Source organism: Sebastes fasciatus, chromosome 6 (assembly GCF_043250625.1).
Source record: "Sebastes fasciatus isolate fSebFas1 chromosome 6, fSebFas1.pri, whole genome shotgun sequence".
NCBI lineage: Eukaryota > Metazoa > Chordata > Actinopteri > Perciformes > Sebastidae > Sebastes > Sebastes fasciatus.
Genome location: NC_133800.1, coordinates 10193973 through 10218380, shown reverse-complemented (window position 1 = coordinate 10218380; position 24408 = coordinate 10193973). Strand labels below are relative to the sequence as shown.

The 24408-nt window shown below is 43.1% G+C and overlaps 1 protein-coding gene across 3 annotated transcripts in view; it reads right to left on the bottom strand.

Moving 5' to 3' along the window:
• Positions 1 to 24005, bottom strand: part of tncb (tenascin Cb) — a 57955-nt gene extending 33950 nt beyond the window's left edge. Inside the window, exons 1-6 of one of the 3 annotated variants that reach the window (XM_074637564.1) lie at positions 23660 to 24005; positions 7634 to 8207; positions 5675 to 6895; positions 3402 to 3665; positions 3196 to 3311; positions 2509 to 2662 (exon numbers count right to left, since the gene is read on the bottom strand). In XM_074637564.1, the coding sequence (XP_074493665.1) occupies positions 2509 to 2662; positions 3196 to 3311; positions 3402 to 3665; positions 5675 to 6895; positions 7634 to 8120 (2242 nt within the window). In that variant the 5' untranslated portion in view covers positions 8121 to 8207; positions 23660 to 24005. The remainder of the gene's footprint in view (positions 1 to 2508; positions 2663 to 3195; positions 3312 to 3401; positions 3666 to 5674; positions 6896 to 7633; positions 8208 to 23659) is intronic. The other 2 variants (XM_074637565.1, XM_074637566.1) reach the window with 2 other exon arrangements.
• Between the last annotated feature and the right edge of the window lie 403 nt (positions 24006 to 24408).

Here is a 24408-nt window from a genome sequence, read left to right as displayed (position 1 = left end):
AATACGACAGAAAAGGCATTATCACTGGACTTACTTTTTTTTGGTTCCACTGTAGATGACTCTGAAGAAATGTAACAAAAAACACCTTAATGTGCTCTCACTGTAATTTACCAGTCCTGCTTTTACTGCTGAGTGTACATGCAAAGGTTACGATAGGCCTCTAATGGCCTTTCCATGCATTACTTCTGTTTATCCTGGCAAAGTGCGGACCACTTTCACACCATAAATAAGCAAAGAAGTGGCCTGACCCACTGCTGGATGGAGCTGCCATCTATTAAACTTGATGTTGAATGTGGCGAACATTGCTGCGCCTGTTGAATCTACTTTGTTGAAACAGAAGTCTCCCAGTGGTAACAGCCAGCCACCGAGACTTACTTTTAAAAGAAAATACACATTTAAGAAGGGTTGGAGCAGGGTTTTAACCCCCCAGTCAACACCTATGAGACACCTAAAAATAGCCTGGTGGTTGGTTTGGCTGGTGGAGTCACAAATTCAACCCTGTTTTCTCTCTTTATATTGATCCCCAGCCCTGAGCTCCTAACAGTGTTACAAGCCATTGGGCTTTATAGCCTGGTGAAGCTATGGAGATATCTCACAACTTGCCAATAGGGCTGGAAATCCATATCTGTTTTTACTACCCCGCCTAAATCACAACAATGCTATGAAATCTAATGAGCTAATCACTCAGGGCTGACATGTCGGGCTGTTTTCAATACTCTGTTGGGAGCTGCAAGACGGATAACCCAGATTTAGAAAACCAATGAACCTACGCAAGGTATGAAGGTGACAACCTGTTTTTGCATTTCAGTTTGACAGCTCTAAGTGACAATTTATTCCACAATAACCTCTATTTCAGGAAAATCACACCCCCTCAATCTGTAGCACTGGGTCAGAATGGTGAAAAGGAGTTTAGGCTTATCCTCCTGTAAATGGGTTTTGAATACATTGGTTAAGTGTCATAAAGGGTAAAGTGTGCATCAACACTGATAAGCTACAGTATAGGACATACCATTTATTCACTGTCCCATTATCTCTGATCTCTTTCCTCTGGCTAACCTGAAGATTCCCTCAACAAACTATTTCATGTAACAGAGCTGAACTCTCTACTGCATTTTGTGCCCTGAGTGACAGAAAGTATTTTTTTACCTTTACAAATATTAGAATTACTACTTACTTCATAACATATTTTAGCATGAAAGCATGCAAGCCTATCTCTAAAGAATCCAATCATCAGATCTCAGCAGGTGTAAATGCAATCTGTACAGCATGACCTCATTCTTAAGAAAAAAAACAGAGGGTGGAATCCAGCAGGTTTCCATCCAAAGGTGGCACATACCGGATTTTCATAAAATTGTAAAAAGAAAATGTGAATTAATGTGTGTTTCCATCCACTAATGTTATGTGAACATTTGGTTCATGGAGATGGACAAAAGAGGAGCACACAATGACACAAAGTCAAAACTCAAACGGTGGAAAACACGATTTGAAATATGGCATTCATATTTGTCTCATGTATTAATGTGAGGAAGGTTACAGTCTCCTTATCGCTCCACACAGATCTGAGGTTTTCATCTACCGCTAGTTTTTGTCTCATCAGTGGAGCAAAAGCATAAGTGGCGTTTAAGTCACATGCTTCATGTACGGCACGATTTATTCGCCAAGTATGTTTCCACTGCAAGATTAAAAAAACAAAAAAAAACAATAGACCCGTAATTTTTACATCTGGTATTTCTTGGTGTTTTTATCTGATGTTTTTATACCTGTATGGCAAAATGAAGCAACAAAAAAAGATGTCTGGGTTGGCATGGTTATGTTGTGTTTTTCCCCAAAATTCCTGCATGGTGGGTTAAAGCTACAATCGGTAACTTAAATCAAATACAACTTTTTGTCATCTTTGCTTAAACTGTCTCTATATGCTGACAGTAGTACATGACACAGATAATCTGTGGAAAAGATCTGGTCCCTCTGCCTCCTTTCAGTGCTCCTAATGGCATTTACGACCAATCAAAGCCGAGCAGTCTCTAACGCAGCTCTCAATCACTGCTCGTGAAGCTCAAACTCCGATCAAATGGTCAAACTAGGCAGCGCTGATCAAATATGAATCAATATTCTGTTACTGTAATGCCTATTTCTCTCCTCAAAAGTTTACAGAAACACCTTGTAGTGTACTGTTTAGCTGTAAAATGAGAGAGTTTGTGACCCGGCAGCCATGTTGAACACAGTCGAGCCCCTATACACCGCCCACCTGCCAGAGTATTGGGCATGCTGGAATCTTGCAAATGCCATTAGGAGCACTAAAAGGAGGCAGCGGAACCAGATGTTTTCACAGATTATGTCAGGATATAGTGACAGTTTGAGCAAATATGACAAAAAGTTGTTGGTTTTTTTAAGTTACCGACTGTAGCTTTAAATTAGAGAAGAAGAATATGTACGTCCTGCTGGAATGAAACCATAAGTCTAAAACAAAAGAGTGATAAGCCAGTTAGCAGCGTGAATGTGTACACTCACTTGTGACGACGTTCTGAGAGGCAGGCGGTCCACGCTTGTTGTTCTTCACCACCTCCAGCTTGACCTCGTACTCCTGGCCGGGGCCCAGGCCCGACTGCTCAAAGGTGGTCTCTGGACGGCCGAGGGAGCTGAGAATCTCACCGTCTTCCTCTTTCTGCCAGCACCGAAAAACACCAGTCATCAACCACTACAAAGACAAGCCCTGGCATAATGTGTGGAGTGGGAGGGAAAAAAACTGCCAAATCATACATAATGGCGCTCTGGGTGGCGTTTGGACTTAAGAGTTGACAGGGGACTCGGTTTAATAGAGTGCGGCTTCGAGTAGATCCCCGTAGCACCGCTTGGGAAAGTTTCTATGAGCACTCAAAAAAGAAAATAAAGCGTTACACAGAGTTACATTCACTCTGTGCCGTATGGTCATCGGAGCTGTCAGGACATGCTAACCGTTTTAACTGCTGTGTTTTTTGCACGCTGGCTCGGCTTAACTATTTCCCACAGGATACCCACCACGATCCTCATGTATGCACATTCAGCAATTACTGAATTTGAAGTAGGGGCCTGCAGTGGGGCCGTTTATGGTTTCTACCAGAGGAAAATGTGCATAATGGTAGGCTGTGGTGGGCTCCAGAGTTCAACCCGCTCCTGGAATACAGAAGCTCCATTAATATAATGGGTAGCGGGACTCACTGTGTTTCTGAAGATGAGGTTCCAGCCGTCGAAGGGAATGTCCAACGGGTCCCACTGCACCTCCACGGACGTCTCCCGCACTGACTTGAACTTGAGTCCTTCAGGCTCAGGCAGATCTGGGAGGCATAGAAACAAAACTCTGACTACATGTCATGTAGCTTTATAGAACTGCATTTTGTTAAGTGCCACAGAGGAGATTGACATACGTGTAGCCACCCTAGCGCTGACAGGAAGACTCTTCTTGTTGTTGAGCACAGCATAGACGCTGATCAGGTACTCTACGCCAGGCTCAAGCTCCCGAATAGTGGTCATCTTCCGGTCTCCAGGTACCCGCGTCTCCAGCTCCAAACCTCCGAGGGCCGTCGGCACGTAGGTGACCAGGTACTCGGCCACACGCATCTCATTCTCCCAGGAGAGGTCCACCGCCTCTGGGGTGACCTCCACCACTGTCAGGTCCTTGGGTGGTGACACTATGGAGAGACACTGAAAATCAGTGATCTGTACTGAGGGTTTTTAAACGTTAGCAGCATAGTAATGGGAGTTTCCTCCAAATATTGTATGGTTTAGAAATGTGCCAACGGGAAGATATAAAAGAAAAGAAAGAAAAGATAAGATAACATCAAGTTGATGCCTCAAGAATTTGTATTGAAGTGACTTTATCTAGAAAATATATATAGATACAGGATTCAGAGCCATGTTGAAATTTTTCTTGTAAAGCTCACTGAAGGCTGATGTTGTTATAAAATATAAGCTAGTAAAGTAATAACTTTGGAAGATTTTCATTTAAATAAATGTCTGTTATGTCACAATCTATTGCTAAATGAGGTAACACAATGGTGATTGAGCCTATTGTAGTATTACGAACTGGGTATTCAAAATTCCTGGGAAATGGCAATGCTGTTTGGATCTCTGGGAAGTCGGATCCAAAAACACACCTGCAATTACCGCTTATCGCCATAGGTGCCGCCAAAGTGAACAAATTGAATGAATTAGTGTTTTTTTTTCCATTATTTTAAACTAAAAAAAAAAGTATGACAAAATTCTTACATAATTTTTAACCCTTTAACAATTTTTAGTGATACTAAGTTGGAAGATATGCAACGGATTTAACATTTAAGTCTTGAAAAGAGTGTTTTCATAGAGCTTGCATTGCTTGATCTGGTTCCTACTGTATGTTGCACATGATTTGTTCCAGCTGTGACTCATCTTTGGAACTTTCTGGTGTAAATTCACCCCTCGCCCCTCGCCAAGGGCAGTTTTCCAATCAGTGGTTTCCACAACCACAATTTAACATTTTTCCATGTGATTTTAAAGAAATTAACTAAGCATTGTAAACCAAATAATCAATTCACTGTAGTCAGTTTTGATGGGAAATCAAAACCACATTTGCCAATTATATTAAATAGAAACATATTTCATTCATTTGTAGAAATAGAGACAGGCCTTATTTGTACTATAAAGTGAAAATGTTTCAAGACAATATTTTTCAATGTCATCTGTAAAGGACGAAAGAACAAATGTTCATTCACCAGGGTTCATTTTTAGATTTCAAACAAAATTAAATTAAATTTTTTCATCCAAGTCTACTTTGCGTGTCTGTGATGTTGAAAAGCTCACTGTTAGGAGTGTATAATGATAAAAGACAAAAAGCTCCAAGCCCGCTACAAACTCCCCCTAGGACGTAACTGAGGACTGTTCGGCCCGATTCATTTTGAAAGAGTAACAGCAGACTTCTGTGTTTATAGAGCTGGCGCCACTTTTCTGCGATCCAGCCAAAAAAGTAGCATTGTGAACATCCCCACAGCCGGGGTCGTGTCTATTTGTGTTTTACCTAAAAGCTGCACTAATCAGTATTTTGATAGGAGAGCAATGGGTCAAACAACTAATGTGAAAGGAGACACTCAGTTACAAATCCACAGAGACTTCTGCAGTCCCCCTCAGCTCTACGGAACACTTTTAGCCTCGCTCTCACAAACCCTGTTTTCACCCACAGCAGGCAGCTGTTTTAAGCAATTAAAAAAAAAAACTCTAAAAACTCACTGTATACTACCTGCCAGCTCCAAAGAACAGACAGACACAGTTAGAGACTAGCTGGAGAACACAGTGGAACATTTAGCAGCTTAAAAAGGCAGATATTTTCTTTGGGAGTTGGTGGAGACCAAAACAGAGCTACAACAGAGATTGAATATTGGACTACTACATTCAGTTCACCAGGAGCAAGACTCCAAATAGTCTCCTGATAATGTTAGTTGTAGATGTGTAAACAGTCAATATTTTGCTGACATGTAGCTATATCAACTTTACAGGTGAGTATATGTAATTTTTAGGCTTGTTGTAATGTTTAAAATATCTGAATTTTGCGGCACCCACCAGTACTATAATGAAGTAGACTGTGTGGTCTGAATAGCACATCTCAGAATTAATTGTGTTAAATGAACCTGTGGAAAGCTGCTCAGCATGTATGCACGATCTATCTTACCGCCAGAGCAGTCCTCCCCAATGAAGCCTTCGTTGCAAACGCACACTCCGTTCTCACAGTGTCCCTGGTTCTGGCAGTCTTCTGGGCAGGTCAGCATGGAGCAGTCCGGTCCGGTGAAACCTTCATAACACACACAGGTGCCATCGACGCAGTAGCCTCTATCGAGACAGTTCTTGGGACACGTCTTCTCACTGCAGTCCTCGCCAGTGAAACCCTTATGACAAACACATTGTCCGTTCACACAGTGACCGCGGTCCTGGCAGTCATTGGGGCAGGTCAGCTCGGCGCAGTCTTTCCCGGTGAAGCCGACGAAACAGATGCACTTGCCGTCCACACACTCTCCGCGTCCCATGCAGTCTTTTGGACAGGTCTTGATGCTGCAGTCCTCCCCAGCATAGCCTCTGTCACACATGCACTGGCCGTTAACGCAGCGGCCGCGGCCTTGGCAGTTGTTAGGGCAGGAGACCTCGCTACAGTCTTCGCCTTCGTATCCGACGTCACATACACATTCTCCGTTAATGCACTGGCCCCTGTTGCTGCAGTTGTCAGGGCACGAGAGGATCGAGCAATCTTCACCCTCATATCCTGGATCACAGATGCACTTTCCGTTGAAGCAATGGCCTCTGTCGTTGCAGTTCTTGGGGCAGGTGAGCTTCGAGCAATCCTCTCCACTGTAGCCGGTCTGGCACACGCACTGGCCATTCACGCACATGCCACGGTTGTTACAGTTGCCGGGACAAGTGAGCTCACCGCAGTCTTCCCCGGTGTAGCCCACTTCACAGTAGCAGGTGCCGTTGATGCAGCGTCCGCGGTCATAGCAGTCATTCGGACAGATGAGTTCGGAGCAGTCGAAGCCCGTCCACGGCTCGTCGCAAACGCACTCGTCGTCTACGCAGCGTCCGCGGCCCAGGCAGTTGTTGAGGCAGTTGGTCTGGGTGCAGTCCTCACCGATGAAGCCATCCTCACAGAGGCAGGACCCTTCGACGCAGTTTCCATAGTCGCCGCAGTCCAGCAGGCAGAGCTCAATACCGCAGTCGTCCCCACCAAAGCCCTCAAAGCATTCACATTTACCATCCACACAGCGGCCCTGGTCCTGGCAGTCGTTGGGGCACTCAAGTTCAGTGCAGTTGGGGCCCTTCCATCCAGACTCACATACGCAGCTGCAGGTGTCAGCGCTCCAGTTCCCACGGCCATTACAGTAGGGCTTAGTGGACACTTCACCTGGGGGGGAGGCAAGAAAGGAAAAGGAAGTATTGTGAAGCTGTGTGATCACAAATCGTTCGGCAAACAGTGTATGCAATGCACACACAAACTCTAGCAACATATCTAAGACAACGATCTGCCCTATCATCAAACGATACTAAAAGGACAACAGTCCCTTCAAATAAAAGTGAGCATTAGATCTGAATGAGAGAAAACTGTTAATGCAATTCAGTTTAGAAGACCTAAGGCACTCTTCTTCATCTTCTCCAGCAGCACTTTGTAATTTATGTTGATATATACCACCCTTTTGCAAAAGTATAAAATATGTTTTTGACTGCATCCTAACTTCCAGTCCATTTCAACAAACTATGACATTGTATTCACAGAGACATGAGATAGTCTCGACAGAGTGAAGTTTTCAAACTTGATGATGACTGCAAGGATGCTCTGACAACCCATAACTGACAGTCGGCGGCTAAGAAGCTTTGCATTCAGAATGTTGTTCAAATTCAAGTCAGACAAGCAATAAGCTAACTGAGACATCTTGAAACGTTTTTTTTCCATCAGTTTTTCTGTTTTGTTGTTCTTGAAAATATGAAACATGGAGATGTTCATTACGTTTGGATACTGTGTACCTACATCTCCAGTGATAAAAAATACTTTTGAGAAATAGATTTCAGTTGACTTCATGTATAGTGAAGTAGAAACACATTAATTACAGTGCACCAGCACATACAGTGAAAGGTATAGACCTACCTGTAACCTGAGCTCCACAGCAGCCTGACCCGCTGCTGCACTGCTCTCTCAGACTAGACAGCTCTGACTCCAGCATCTCCAGCCTGTTCAGGATATCCTTGAAGTCTGGCAGCTGGCTGTCGCAGCCGCACGCCTGCTTGGGGATATTGATGCGGTGGGTGAAAACGATCTGATTGTCGCCGTCCACCGTGTGTTCCATGTGCTCGGTGTTCTGCATTTCCATCGGGGCGCTCTTGTGTTTGAGCTCGGCGTCGCCGGGCGAGTCGAGGTCCACGGAGCAGAGGGACGTGGATGGGACGTTGATGTTGTAGACGTGGTTGAACACCACCGGCTGGTCGGGGTGGGGCAGGGTGAGGTTCTCCTGGGTTTTCTTAGGCATCAGAGCCTCTCTACGGTGCCGGATGACTTTCTTGACCAGGCCAGCGGTGGAGAGCTCGAGGAGCAGCACCACGGTCACGCAGCCGAAGAGGAAGCCTTTCGTCCCCATGGTGACACCCAGACACTGCAGGCTTCTGAGGAAGTAGCAGCTGAGTGAAGACTATTCAGGTATCAAATAGGTGTTCTTGTCCTGAGTCTTGGAGCAAAAGAAAGTACAGACAGAAGGGAAAAATTAAGACGATCACTTCTTTCCAACTTTGTCAAATAGTTCTTAATTATGTCTTTATGTTCAACACATAAAGTGCAATCGACTCAGTATACTGTTGGATATTCACTCTTCTGGTTTGCCCTTGCCATTCAGGGTATATTCATTAACACATACATCCACACTGGGGGCCATGGCTGGACTGAAATATTACAGTATCCCACTGAAAAGCAATTAACCTTCTTCTGTTGCCCCTAACAAAGGACCACTCCATATCCTGTTGCTGCCTCTGACCCATTTTAGCCCCTCTGCTCTTCGAGGAGGAGACACACACTTAGCAGATGACATTCTTCTCACAATTCCTCCGAGGACCCGAGAGCAGCAGCAGCTATACTGCAGAGGTGGCGTGTGACCTTGGCTATCTGAAGCTTTCTTTTTCTGACCGTGTTGAGACAGGTTGCCACGAACAGCTCAGCAACACCTGCACGGTGGGGAGCCTCCTCTTTTGTCTGCAGTCCAGACCGCAAAACCCAAGCTGACAGATTAATACCGGTGTATGGTTCTACCATCTGTGGGCTTCCTGTAAAGCACAGAGGTTGGCACAAACTTCCCTTGCTACCTGCAAACAGTCAGGTCAGCATTCCCGGACTGTTCTCCTGACAGCCACTGGGTTTTTTCTGTTATTCCTGTAACATGATTCTTTTCGCTTTCACCAAAAGCTTTGGAAACATGAGTCTTTTAAAAGGTCTGCTGGAAAAATGTGCTGAGGTTGGCCGGCCTTAAAACCTCATGTTTTTCTAGCCATTTAATCTTAGTGTTAAACTAAATATACAGATAGGTTAAATGTTGCTTGAAGCATTTTTTCTCTAATAATCCTGTTTCTAGTTATTTTTATGCTGAAAGATGATGAGACATAAAGTCAAATTCCTGGCCTGCCACTACTGGAACCAAAAGGGAGAACAAAATTATGAATAAAGATTCCATGCATGCAAAGTGTCTGGATCAGCCTGAGTCTTATATAATACACTTTTTAAGTCCACCTTGTCAGAGATGCTGACACCAATAATTTCCTACCTCTACTAAAGCCAGCCTTGGCTGCTCCAAAAGGTTAATAGCAGCGGTTAGCAGCCAACATGAAAATGTCTGGATAAGCCTACATCGCATAGTCCACCAGCCCTGCGGTGGAATATGAATGAAAGGGTTTCATTTTCTCCGCTACACCTGACTTAGTCGCAGTGATGTGGATGCGGTAAAAACACAGGGCATCTTTACCGGCCATTTTCATGTGTGCAGGAACAGGGAGGCTGACAGTCAGCAGATAATATTCCAGGAAGAGGTGCTGGGTCTCCTCATCCCGGCCTGACGTGTGATTAGGCAAGCTGACAGATGAGCTCAGCTTGGAGGGATCCCACGGCTACAACCCCCCCCACACACACACACACACACGCACACACACACACGCACCCTGCACCCCCCAGCCCTCTGATTAGACAGGCAGGGATGAGCGCCTCCATGATGGGTAGACTGTAAAAGTGCTAATGTGGCTTGCTGATGGGAGCGCTGAGGATCTGGACCCTCGGGGGTCCCGGCACCCCCCACCACCCCCACCATCCGTCTCACTCTAACACACTATGTCACACATTGCACATCCACACGCACACCGATACAGTCACACCGCTGTGCCCAAGCATCACAAACTAGGGATTAAATCAACAAAATAGCCAGAAAATTGCTTTGAGTTGCTGCTAAGGTTTTAGTTCTGGGCGGATGGTTGGCTTTCTCACTCTGAAGGCTGGCTGCTCTCCACATGGACCTCTGAGCGAGGCAGCCCTGAGAGACCAAAGCGCGCTTTGTTTGAGAATCTGTGGCTCTGACAAAACTCAGCTTTATTCCGAAATAGATGGAGAAGAAGAGACTTCCACAGACTCTGAGAAGAAATCTGATTTGACCTTTTCTCCTCTTAGCTGCCATCTACCACTCTTTTAATATGAAGCAGAACAATCACAATAAGAGAATCTGAGTGTGACGCTGAGAAACACAGAGCTGATCCCTCTGTTTGGACCTCCTTCATGAGCACCCTGTGGCCCTGGCACTATGCTAATGCAGCTGGTTGCTGGCACTGTAGACACAGACTTGATACAATCTGACTGCTGCTGCTTTGTTATCCCCTCATTTGGTTTTGCTGTATAGTTAGCTTCTCAAACAGCAACAAAGCTTGTTGCCCGCCTTGTGGTCGAATGTGAGGCGAATTTTTTCCAGGGGAAACCTGCTGGCACACACACACATTTTGGTGCAACTGATCTAAATGACCCTGTTGTGAATGAGGAAAACACTTGAAGTTTTATACCTCACACAGTGGAGAGCTGGAAATGCTTTAAAGATCCAGTTGGCGCCCATTTCAAAAGCGATCGGCTCTCTCGCTGTCGGGAATGTTAAATTCATTTTATGGTGTTGTTGTTTCGGGATTAAAGTGACAGGGTGCGCCAATCAAACAGCCAACCTTAAACGGCGACCTGACCCTTAATGAAAACCTCCCCAGCCCTAAAAAACAACGCATTGTGGTCTTCTTAACAACCAATTCACTAAACATTTATTAAAACCAAAACATACAACACAGAAAAAAACACGGATACGTTGAATGTCGATGTTTCTGAACCAAAAATACGCTTCATTAACATGTTTTATATCAGCCTCATATCACGCTTTCAGAAACGCACAATGCCACGTGGTTAACGTTGTGAAATGATTGGTTAGGTTTAGGCAACAAAACTACTTGGTTAAGGTTACAAAGAAAGATCATGGTTCGTGTTAAAATAACGTATCTACCGTAAATAAATTACAACCGCCCTCAGCAGACTTTCTTGTGTAACGTTACGTAACAAGCGTGAAGTCAACAAAAGATTACTTTTGGTTTCACAAGAGAGACAACAACAGCGGCCTCCTGGTGAAAGTCCTGTGTTTGTTTGACCTGTCTACCACTCCCATCCACCCTCGATATCCAACCAAGTAACTTTCAATAGCGGTCACTCCATATACTGTGTCACTTGCTCTGATCGAATGCAAAAACGTCCACAATCAACGTATCCATGGTTTGCAGAAATGTACAATGCCAAAAAAAAATTCCGTTGACTGGGCTGAAATATACCGACCTATATAGTATTATTTGTCATTTAAAATGGACCCATTTGAGCGTTTTCTGATCTGGTGCCACTGTTAACGCAACACAATTTTTCACTGCCTTCCAAAATTCATTTGAAATTGTTTATGTGATAGTTTTCTGATTTCTATGGTTGAGGTTTGGTCAAGTTTAAGCGACTAAAACTATTTGTTAAAGTTAGGATATAGGATATAAAAGCAACCACCCCAATCCACCCCGACCTCCTCCCTCAGAGGTTCTGTGGCTTTATAACAACGTCACGCCACTTATTTGCACAACCACAAGGTTGAAATTTTGGTTTTACAGAAACACATAAACGTCTCTGTTGGTCTATATATCAACTCAACAACTCAACTTGCGGACCTGAGCATCAAACAAGCTGATCGGTTGATCCAACTCCTGTCAGGAGGCAGGTTCAAAATGGAAAACAAATGAACTACTAAAAAATACAAATCTGTTCAAATATAAAAGAAACAGCTACAAGGATATCTCAAAATAGAGCCCTGAACACATTTGTTTACGTGCGTCCCTAGAGAAGCATATAGCCTTATAAGGTTGCTTGTTGTTAACGGAGGAAAACATTAACATAAATTATTTTAAATGTGTGATCTTTTCTCTGGTGAGGAGGTCAAACTCCAGCAACACTTGTAGTTTACAGAACAGGACATCAGGACAGTCTCATTAAAACGTGCATTATTCACCCCCAGGTGAATAGGGTACACATTTTGGCTAATATATATCACCATGAATCTTCCCCAGTTGATTACTTTAGTTGATTTACATTCTTTGTATTAAAAGTTTTCAGAAATGTTATGTTTGAATACGCAAATGAGGCATTATCTTATTAAATATGTGCTAACTTCCAGAACAGTAATCTGAACTCTGGATAAAGCCAGGTTAAATATTCTTGTTTCATTTTGTTGACATATTAGAGTCAAAGGTTTTTACAGAGGGAATTTGGGATATCTCTTTTTATCACTCCATAAATCTGAAAATACTGTCAATAGCCATAAAAAAACAATTTTCACCATGTTTTTAGGAATAAAATGTTCCATAAATCAGACTATGAATGACATATGAACAAACAGCTCAGTAAAAACCTTCAAAATATAGATAGGAATGAGACTGGAAAGTTTGGTGGATGTAGCTGCTGCTGAAGTGGAGATTTCTAGCTCAGAGTCTGAGAGAAAATGGCCTTTAAAGATGATAGTAAAATTCCATACATTTTGAAGACACTACAGGTGAATAGAGTAAAAATCTTTAACTAATAGATGTCACTCTGAAACGTTCCCCAGTGATTACCTACATGAAGAAATTTACTTTTTGTATCACAACTTTTCTGAAATGTTATGTTGAACTATGAAAATGAGGCATTATCTAATGCAAGCTTTTGGTGAATTTAGAAGAAATCCACAGACGGAAACAGACAACGTAGTAAAATAAACACCTAAATGTGTATTTTGGATGTTTTCTTCCATGTTATGAAAGCAAAATAGCGTCTTGCCTTAACATCAACAGATCCACGTACATTGTGTGTGCAACATGCATGTCAGTGGTATGCACAAACCTTCCAACGAAAGCGGATACTCCTTCATGTGCACATGCCAGAAGAAACAGAGACATTCAAAGAGTCCAGACAATCCACAGAGGTGCCTCTTTACATACGTCTTCTCATACTTCCCTGATTTTCCCATTAATGTAATGTAAAAAACACTCCAGTAACTCCCTCCTTCCTTACAAGAACAAGTGTTTTCCAGCATGTCCCCTTTTTTTTTAGCTTCCTTGTTGAGCAAGTCAAGAAACCTTCGGTAAATCAAGAGAATGCGTTTATTTCACACAAGGAAGGACCAAGGGGATCAAGATAAGAGTGAAACTAGGACAGTCCAGTCGGCACAAATCCCCATAAGCTACTGAATACCCCCCCACACCCAACATGGCATGCAAAGATCTGTCTTATTACAGTGGTCTATCACTTAACATTGATCTTGCATTCGAACAGAGCTTCTTTCAATGGAAATAAATCAATCCCCGGTGGCTGATTACTTTACCAGTGTTATCCCTTCCTCCTTTTAGACACAGGTCTTACTTTCAGTTGGTTGAGAGATTGATGAGCACACTTTCTGTCTGGGGAGGGTTGCAGATATCATAAGCTTCTATCCAACTCAGACAGGGCCCCATGCTGAAACATATAGTCACTACTGTAGTTCACCTTTGCTGAGACTGCCATATGGCAGGCCCAAGATAAATCAAAAGGAAAACTATTGCTCGGTAAGCAGCGGTTATCTGTACGGCCATTCTGAAGAAGAAAATGCAATTTATTTGGGCACAAAAGAAAGGCGAGTGTTATCAGCAGCACGTGTGGTAGGTAGGTCATTTAAAAGCAAAACCAACATGTGCAGTCGGTGCTTTTAATGAAAGGACAAGAACGATTTTGCTAACTACCAGTGGATAATGGCAGCAGCGAGTGTGAACAGACAAACGCAGCAGCCGTCTGATAACTCCACAACAAACAAACTGAATAATGAAGCAGCGTGCCCCCCCCCTCGGTGTGTAAATGCTGTAAATATTCAACGACTACAACTCAAGTCCCAGGACTGTATGTTAAACAGGTCTGATAGGATGCACATGCTTTCTTTTCATTTCTGAAGAATTTATCAAGCTTGCCTAGTTTTGTAGGTCACCATGACAAAAACTCAGCTTGCCTTCTTTGGTACAGTATCCAAATCTGGGTCGCTGGTATAAGGGACTGAATGAAGGGTTATTGTCTGGGGCTCTTTTCACCTTGAGATACTGTCACATTGTAACAAGGGGAAAGTGACCAGGAAATGGGCCTCTGTCACGGACACTCACTACCATGTCAAGAATCATGGAATCACACTTTAAAAGGTGCAATGTGTAATGCCTGGTTACATGCTCCAAAACAATAGGGGGCTGAATAGCATTTCACCTCTTCTACTCCACTGGGTCCATACAATCTACATTTATAGTCATCAGTTATAAAAAAAAAAAAACGTGTGGCGGTCAAAATAACACCGCTATTTTATAATCTTCACGTGTGGTGTCGGCCTGTGGTTAACATTAGCCATCTGTGTGTTTACTGTGACACTAATCGGGGGCTGTACGGGTCGTGTACGTTTTGATAGTTTGTCTATTGGATTAAATCCAAAGTGAAAGAAACGAGAAAACAACGACTCGTATTTTCGTTTCGTCCTCCCTGCGAAGGGTGGGCGGCGGCTCCGGGAGACGGACCTTCAGTTAATGGTTAACCGCCACCCGCCCTCCTGCCGGAATAGCAGTCTCCCGGCAGCAGGGAGGACAAAACAAAAATATACAGCCACTAAACAAACTAACAAAATATACACGGACCCTGTACCTTCAACGTGATTAACAAGGCAAAAGTGAGCATGGCTCACATTACCCCGCTCACTGCTTGACCCCTACTAAAGTAGGGCCAAAGGTTTTGCCCTTTTGGAAACATTTTAAAAGTTATGGGCAACCTGGGCTTCTAACCCCCAAAAGGCACAACTACACCACACTGTCAACCATCATACCACATTTTAAGTTCCTAAGTTAAACAGTTTTCGAGTTCTACTCCGGAAACAAAAGTGTGACACACGACACACGAACGGACGGACGGAAGGACACGCGGAGCGCTATATACCCCCAACTACGTTGTCGTGGGGGTATAACAAGCCCTCGGGGCAACTCTACTTCTTCTTGGTCCTCTCATGTTGGACTGAGGGCAGACTGGACGCTACAGTGACTCACTATCACTTCTCAGAGGAACAAGCAGTATTACAAGACAGGACGGGCCGGGGTTAGCTGGTTAGAATGCTCATTTCAGTAGATATCTCTGCAACACAATACATAGACGTCTTTGACGTAACGTCAACACTGTAACCTCTTCACATTCTTCACATAAACTAAAATGCTGGCCAGATCTCACACATTGCACCTTTAAAGAGCTCATAATCCAAATAACCACAAATCCACTAGAACTGGAATCTGCTGATGAACATTTTTATCACAATCAACTTGCCTGCAAGGTGAAAGAAAACCTCCCACACATGTCCTGAGCTAGAGCAGGTGAATATTGATTTGGATCCTGTATCTCTACCAAGGTCATAGCCACATAAGATAGTGAGTTGCTGAGGACAGCACTATGGTTGTGAGTTATAATCATCAAACACAGAAATGAATTTCCAGGAAGAGGCACGGCTTGGGTTGACTGCTCAACGCACGATCGATGGCACCGTTGTTGCTTGTCAGAGAAAGGTTTTTCAAATTTTATCACCTCACGCTCTGGAAGACACACACCGTCTTTCTCTTTCTGCTCTTTTATGACCGACGCAGCCGTCACTGTTGTGCTGAACTACACAAAAAACCCAACGGCAGAATAAAGAATTAAATTGCTCGCTTAATGGCTGAAGAGATGCAGTGTTCGAAAACAAGACAAAGAGGCAATCAGTTTCGACTCATTTCATGTGAGGGAAACAACTCAGCAGGTATGTGGTCGGGCCGTGACATTAGGACACAGCTAATTGGGAGAAGACAAGCTTCCCCTCAGTCTGCTCCTCCTCTGGAAAATCTGCCAGCTTCTGTCAGACAGATGTATATTTCAAAAGCAGGTTGGGTGCGGCAGGTCAGCACATGTTTCACAGACCAACATGAATGGCCAATACAAATATGATCTGAGCTGAAACATCTGTCCTTTCTGAGGTCATGGAACCAGCCTCATAGATTAGTTGGATATGTTTTAAGCTTCATTATTGCAAAATCTCTGTCCCATCGAGTTTATTTTGTCTTTAATGGTGAATTTAAAGCTGCACTATTTAATATTTCTATATCAGCAATGGATCCAATGAATGAGTGTAATGTGGAAGTTACTCATAGTGACAAACTTCTTCAGCTCATCGTTCTGGTTCAGTCTCACCGAACTGCTGTTTTTAAGATGATAGTATATGCAGCCTTGGATATTTGATGTTTGACCCATAAAGCGGCTGTAATCTATATTTTCTATTTTACAATAACAATGGAACAAATGACTATGTGCAATGTGAAAGGTGTCACCTGTAGTGACAAAGATACAGAAGATTATTACCTGACTCTGCAGCTCCTCTCAGCTCTATGGAGCGTTTTAGCCTCTTTCAGCTCATTGTTTTGGTTTTACAGCCCACTACTGTTGTTAGTTGGTAGAAAGCTCCGATAAACCCACTGTACACTACCTGCTCAGTACCAGACTAGCTATAGCTGGAGACGAAAGAGGAACATCTAGCAGCTTAAAAGAGACAGTCTTTTCTTTGGTGGTGACAAATCAAAGCTTAAAGGACGTGAATACTGGACTTACACTTGCCAGGTGAGCAGAAAACCGACTCTGCATACGTCAATGGTGAATGGACTTGCATTTTTATAGCTCTTTTCTAGTCTTATGATCACTCAGAAGTGCTTTACGCTACATGTCAACATTCACACAAACATTGATGGCAGAGGCTGCCATACAAGGTGCCAACCTGCCCATCAGGATTTAATCTAGATACTCAGTTACACACCAATGGCTCAGCAGTCAGGAGCAATTTGGGGTTCAGTATCTTGCCCAAGGACACTTCGACATGTGGACTGAACCGCCGATCTTCTGATTAGGGATGTCACAATACCATAAATATAGTAGTCAATATCAATACGAGTGAAACTCCACGATTCTAGATACCAATTGGATAATATGGTAAAACATCAAAAGTAAAACAATAAATCCCATGTACTTCAACATTCACTCCTTTATTACCGTTTGCATACCGTTTTTTGTTAGACAGGTCATATTTCTCTCTCTATTATTTTATATTGCTGTGAAAATATGTCTTTCAAACAACTGTATTTATTCAAGTTTCTCACCAAAAACAAAATTTTACAAGATTATATCGGAACACTTCATGATAACATTAGAGTTTACCTTCGCCTGAGTTTTACTGAATAGAGCCTGAATGCATCATAATGTAAATCAACGGCACCTCCTGTGTTGAAATCGGCAGGACGACAGCTAGTTAACGTTAGCTGTTAGCAGCCGGTAAGAAGCACAGACCTGCACGGAGCTAACAGGTAACGTTAACTAGCTGCCGATTTCACCTGGGATGTAGCATTATCAGGGAAAAAATATGGTGCGTCCGCTGGACGTGTTAATTGTGAGTTTATTGCGTCCCAAACATGTTCTATCATCGGGATGACGGGGCGCTGTTAGTCTCTCGCCTGTTAGTCTTTAAGTGTTGGAGTGTTGGTCAGAACAAACTTTAATATATTAATATGTCAACTTGCAGCATTAGTCACAACCTTCTGATATATTTTAGATCACACTTTAATGGAATAATTGAGAAAATAATTTGCAGATTAAAGATTGGGAAGGTAACATTTGAGAAACCTGCAAGAGTACACCAGATTTTTTAAATGATCAAAACCAAAAAACCCAGACAGTGCCAACTCTTTTCCAATGAAAGTTGCTAGCAGCACTAGCTCCAAAAGACACTAAATAAAGAGAAAGTTGCCAAATTGGCAACACTGACAGTCTGTCTCTTCAGGCCTCCCTCCTAAACCACTTCCCCAAAATTATCATTATGAATGTGAACGGCGAACACGGCTATTGTTAGTACAAACAGCTGTCAAGCTAGCAGCTGGTGGAAGTGACGTGCAAGGGCAGAGCGCTCGCAGGCAGGTAGGCAGGTAGACAGGCAGGTAGCATTCAGGCCGATTGAAAGGATTGGACGGGTTTATTATTACAGTCCTGCAACAGCCACAGATACCGGATTTCTTTTTTTCTTTTCTTTTTTGTCAGAGCATTTTATTTATTGATTGCTGTCAGGATGTAATGAAAATTTCAACAAATATAACTAAAAATGTTATGTAGAAGATTACCAATCATGCCTTTAATCAATGAAATGAATGATAATAATCATAAACTGTAGCCCTAAACACATAATCTACGACTACTTTATGAGATGACAATATGTCAGTAGTGTGTTTACTGATTGTTCTGCTAACCCCAAGAGGCCAAAGAAAATATTATTAATGCTTTAAAGTCTTATTTTGAAATCTGATTTGAATTACGATTGACACTTTATTGTAAATACAATTACTTAGGATGCCCCAATAGAATTTGAGAATCATTTTCACTGAGGTATGTATGCAATTACTATAATTATATTCAACTTTTGACAAAAGTTCTTTGCCTTTGACGAATAAAATCTTTCTATCCCCTCTCACACCTCGCAAATCTGACTGAAGGCACTGACGTAAAATCAATAAAGCATATCAATATTTCCACTACAACGCTCTATCATTATTTCCCAGATGGTAAAAAATTAATAATAATTTGACTTGCTAAACAGATGTGAAATGGGGAATACTCTCTTTTTGATGGATGAAAAGGAGGCTGTTTCATCAAACCGAGACTGTGCTCATTGGCTCTCGGCTGTGACCCCATTGGGTCTGATGACACAGATAGCGGGGGAGTGGTGGGGGTTAGTGTGTTCATGGCTGATAAGGCAGACGAGGGAGGCTGGATCTGAGATACCGGCAGAAACACTTATCTGGGTACTCGGAGAGAGCGCTCTGCCAAGGCTGAGCCCTATCGCGCACACAGAACCGCCAGAGTGCTTTGGAGCCAGAGCTGACATGTTTGACTGATACCGCACCAAAAAAGTCTATTTCTTCAACCAAAACCAATTTCCGACTTTGACACCGAGATACGGAGAAAACGAATGTGGAGCGAACGACAGCGCTCACTGGGTCAATCGCACAGCAGACAGTCAAATCTCAATTTAGTTTTTAGTGCATTGTGATTTGACTCGCGGCTCGCCCCGAGGCCCATCGATATTCTTTATGGCCTGTCCCCCTGCGGCGCCTCCGTCTTGCGCTGCTGTTCTCGCTGGGTCCAGATGGAGAGGTTTGAAGCTAGTCATTGTTCATGAGCTTTTTAACATGCTGGGTGCTGGTGACCTACTGTTTATTAGCCTAACCCCTGTGTGGTGTGGAGACTTGGCAGCCTCATACAGCCTTTACAGCACATCCACCTGCTGTTTTCTCCAGACACTTGTAATTGCGTATAGCCCTCCGTTCTACCTACTTCCTCCCCTCAGCTTTCACGCTGCACCACAATTACTATAAAAATGTGGCTTGTACCTGGCTGCCTGCCTGTGTCGTAATGCTACACAGAGGTATTGGTGTTGACTTCTGGGACTCGTCTAAGCTTACCGTGTAACTAACACCTTCCCTCTCAGGTAATCAGCTGCAAGGTGAGAGCACAATCTCCCCTCAATCTCCAGAGAGCGTTTGGCTGGCTTATTTCGTCACTCGCTTGTGAACTTTTGAACATGGAAATGGTACCAGTGTATTTTCTCAAGTGGCACCAACAGCAGATGTAAGAATCCCTTGACCTTCAGACTGAAAGCAACCAACATTATTTGCTTTTTTTGTACCAAACGAAACCATTTTCAATCTAGAGAACAGAAACCCCCACCCTCTCTATGTGGAATATCTGAGATGTTTGAGTCGTAAAGTGACTACAACGGTAAATTCAGACATTGGAGGGAGAGATTTCTTGATAAAGTCCAAAGAATGCTGAGTAACCATGTAGAGGACTTTGCAAGGCCTTTCAAAGACTGCATATTTCAGCACTTTACACTGGAGGTTTATTGGTTGCTTCCATTCAAACAGGATGGAAAGGATTTTTTTTTCTCTCCTCTATAAATGGAAACGAGCGTGTTGGCTGTGATACCCAGACATCTGTTTGTCCTTGTCTGTGATGAAAGCCCGGAGCGTGTTGCGTGTCCAAATTGGGAGTGCCTTCCATTCAGACACTTGTATGAGCCTAATGACCCCGGTCCCCGGGGTCGGCTCTTCATTGGCTTCCCCGGTTTTTTACCATTTTCCCCAATTTAAATTGTCTGCCCCTCTCAAAAGGGCCCCCATCTTGTTCCAAGAACATTATGGCTCATGCATTCCAATGTGCGAGGTCACTGGTGGAGGCAAAGTGTCAGCGCGAAGTGTCTACCACATGTGTTCATCTATTGGATGCCTCCAATGGAGGGCCGGGCAATACAAAGGCATCCCGGATCCCACAGCTCCAAGACTTCCACTCTTTTTTCCCGTCACACATTAGCATCGGAGGAACATTAGAAACCATCTGGAATGCTTTAAAACACTGGATTTCTTTGAGGGGGGTCTTTGTTCTGTGGTGATGACTAATCTGACTGGGCCTGAGTGGGACACAGGAAAATGACTGTGGTGACTTTAGTGGGGATAGTACACTCATTGGTGCCTTACAAATATTTAGTTGAACAACAAAGACACACTACCCTTTGATGCGATCCTTCAAGTTCAGCCAAGAACCTTAGAATCGGAGAAGATGGGATACTCTTCCTTAATCCGATTTTCCTAAAATGAGCTTCATTCAGATATGTCTTGTTAAAAGACAGTGACTTCTATGACTAAAACTCAATGAGGTTGATGGGAATGTCATCATTAATTTTTTATGTATTTGGTGTCAAAAAAGTATTGGACAAATCAAAATTCTGAGCTGCTTGAGGAAAAGTCACCAAAACCACAAATCTCTGTTTTAATATCTATACCTCAGGTAGTGATTTCTGTTCGACTATCCTCTCTTAACATTAGACCTTAAGTTGCACTGTGCTCAATGTGTCTTTTGGTTTAATAGATTCAAGGTCCTGAGAAACATCTGGACCACAGGTGGTCATATAAACTGTGCAGAACAGTCCTGGTGAAATCATCCAAAGATGTTCTCATAAATGTAATGGGATGTCTGGCTAAATTTCACTGAACACCACAATATTTAAACACAAACCAGTGACTCATGTTGAAGAAGAGAGACAAAGGGAAGGGCATGAGAGGAGGCGACAATGAGAGAGTCTGGATCAGCCTGAATTAAACATTTCTGCATCTCTCCTGAGTCTTACCCAGTATGGCTCATGTGGAATACCCACGATTACGGTTTGCTTTCAATCACCAGTGAAGGAGCTAAGTGGGGTTAAAGACAGTCACCCTCTCAGAGAGCTTTGTGGGGCGCGGAGCGTTGGGAGCTAACAGCTGTCCAAACAAAGGCCTGTTTCCCACTCATCGTTATGCCGAGTGTCACTGTCAGTGGCTACTCGTATGCGTAGCCAAAGCATCATGAAACATTAATGCACCAAGGCTGCACTGCTGCCGATGATCGGACAGCAGAAATTACCAGTATGTGAAACTCATGTTCGTATTATATCCTTAAATTGTGAAATTAGTCAAAATTAGACAAATCTTCCAAGAGATATTTCAGATGGATTGAGTGAACCGGTAAACGTGAAGTCACAGCGAATGAAACTCAGCAAGGCTCTTCCATTATGTCTGCATCTCCTCATCATACACAATTACCATCCAGCAGACGCTGCCCTGGTATCCTGTGGGTCTCCTCCATCACAGCCCACCTCATATCTCCGTACACACCCACACCCATCCTCTCTGACTCTCCTCTTCCTCCCTCCCCACCTCCTCTCGCTAAGATATACATATGGGGTCCCAATATCAGGCACCATGAGGATACGATTTTTCGCTAACAGCTTCAGGGGTATACAGTGTAAATCTGTGAACCCTGCAATAAATCCTGCTAAAGAAGTACAGCTTTCAGTGGAGAATTCAACTCTGGTCTAGACACCGATTTGGAGGCTTTTCTCACTCTGTCAGAATAAGATGTGATGCTAAAAAGTGAGAAATCTTTAAAGGACAAACACTACATTCATTTTCATACGATTAAAAGTTGAAATCATAAGCGGTAAAACGCACCCTCTCAATTCAATTCAGTACAGTCAGGGAGGGGTTGCTCCATGCAGCCTGACTTTGGTCTGGTATATGACCAGGAGCTGGTGACTAATCTTAGGAAACTTTAGACAGACACTGCTGTGTAACTGATCCTCCTGAGTCTGGTCGCTGACTCGGTAGCATTACTTATGACTCTTCTTTACTTGTGCTACTGTTACACTGCATTTTAAGTGTTTACCATTCACCCGTAATTGACACTTGTGGCCACAGAGGCTGCTGTTTACCAAAAGTTACACCAGCTCGCTTTAATTCTTACAATTTGTTTTATGAAATTGATGGACAGTAAACATTGAGAGCACTTTGCAGCACTCCAGAAATGATGTCAAACACCCATATCAGTGAATACCAGCCTATTTACTGATCCATCAAACATCCTTTATTTCACATTGTCTGTTTGTCTCTCTGCAGTCTCCGTGTGGGACACAACTGACAAACACATGAGAGCTGACCTAAAGATAGGAGACTGGGAAAGCACATGGAGTGATTGGCAGTGTGTACGCTGGACATCTGGGAGAGGAACCAACCAGCAGAATCTAATACAGAGCAGTTGTCTGTCTCCTGGGTTACACACTGTCTGCTGGCAGCCATAAAGTGTACAAATGGAGCTACTACGGCACGCAGCATGCACACACACATACATACGGACACACTCGCACTAACCCTACCCATTTTATCTCCTGTTATCCTATCACCATCACAGACTTCCATCTCTTAAGACATTACTCTTTTTTAACTGCTCTGCTAATAAACATGAAATAGCCAACAAGAGGTAAAAACTTTCACAGAAAAAACATAATTGGCATCCAGTAGCAGTCAGTAAAAGCACAATTCAGCCAGTCCCCCGAAGGGATGAATTACAGAAGCTGCATAAATGAATGGAAATGATGTTTTTATTGCTAAAATCACCGACATTCTTCACTGGAGGTGGGAATATATAATATCCACACGGTGGGTTAGTGAGTTAGTTGATTACTTGACAACAATTTGTATCATCAATTAATAATTTGAGACATTTATCAAGCAAAAATGTCAAATGTTGATTGTTTTTTCAAATGGGAGGATTTTATTCATGTTTATATCATTGTTAACTTAATATTTTGGGCTTTTGGACAAAATAAGTAATTTGAAGATGTCACTCATAATTATCGATTAACATTTTTTTTTATGATATTTTGTAGATTAAACAATTAGAATCAACAGAGAAAGCATGACAGTGCATTTCAGAAAAATTACTAAAACAGAAATAATTCCTCCATAAAGTTAAACTTATATAAAAGTGGGGTAAAAAAAGCAGAAAGAATGAAGTTATAAAGTTGTCAAGCTTTGCAATTCATTTTTTTTTTTCAATTATCTCAATTAAAGCCATCAGCCCATTCATTCTGCTCCCATTCAAACACACACTGGCTCCATGCAGGTAAAGAAGGTGACTTACCTCTCACACACACAGTGCTCACAGCTTCTCCACTGATTAGAAAATGTAAGCAGAAGCAGTGTTGAGGAGCGTCTTATCAGCCAGACCTGACAAATGTTCTCACCAGAGTGTATCTCTCAGAGCGCTGACAGCTCTGTCATCTTCCCTCCTCTCCCTGTTCTCTTAGAGTGTTTACTCGAGTCTACCTAGAGAGCCGGCTGATGTTGTACAGCCAGTGAGAAGAGAGAGAAGAGAGAGAGAGAGACGGAGAGCGGCAGAGAGAGTGAGTGAGTTCCCCTTTCTCTTAAACAGTAGACCCTCTGCGGTCAGACTCCACTCCCACCTACTGCTCTCTTAAATGCCCCCCCCCACCCATTCACCCTCTCCACAGCATTGTGACTGAAAGCGAAGGAGCTGAAACGGGACGCCTCAAGGCTGGAAAGAGAGAGAAAGAGTGACTGAGAGAAAGAGAGTCGGAAAGGAAAGGGGGTGGGGGTGGTGGTGTGGGGTGGGGGAGTTGGACCATTAGCAGCAAATTGCAGTAGGCAAGCCAATGGAAAGCAAGATATGAGTGAATGCAGGACCTGCATTAACATAGCATTTAAGAACTTGAAAGCAGGGAGTGAACAGGCACCGCCTCGGCTCCATTTGGATACAGATAAACACAGAATGTATAATAAAAAATTATCAATGCTGCTATTTTTGGTCGTTCTGCATAAAATCTCGGTCACACTCTAAAGTGGCACTGTGAAATCGGTGAAATTAACACC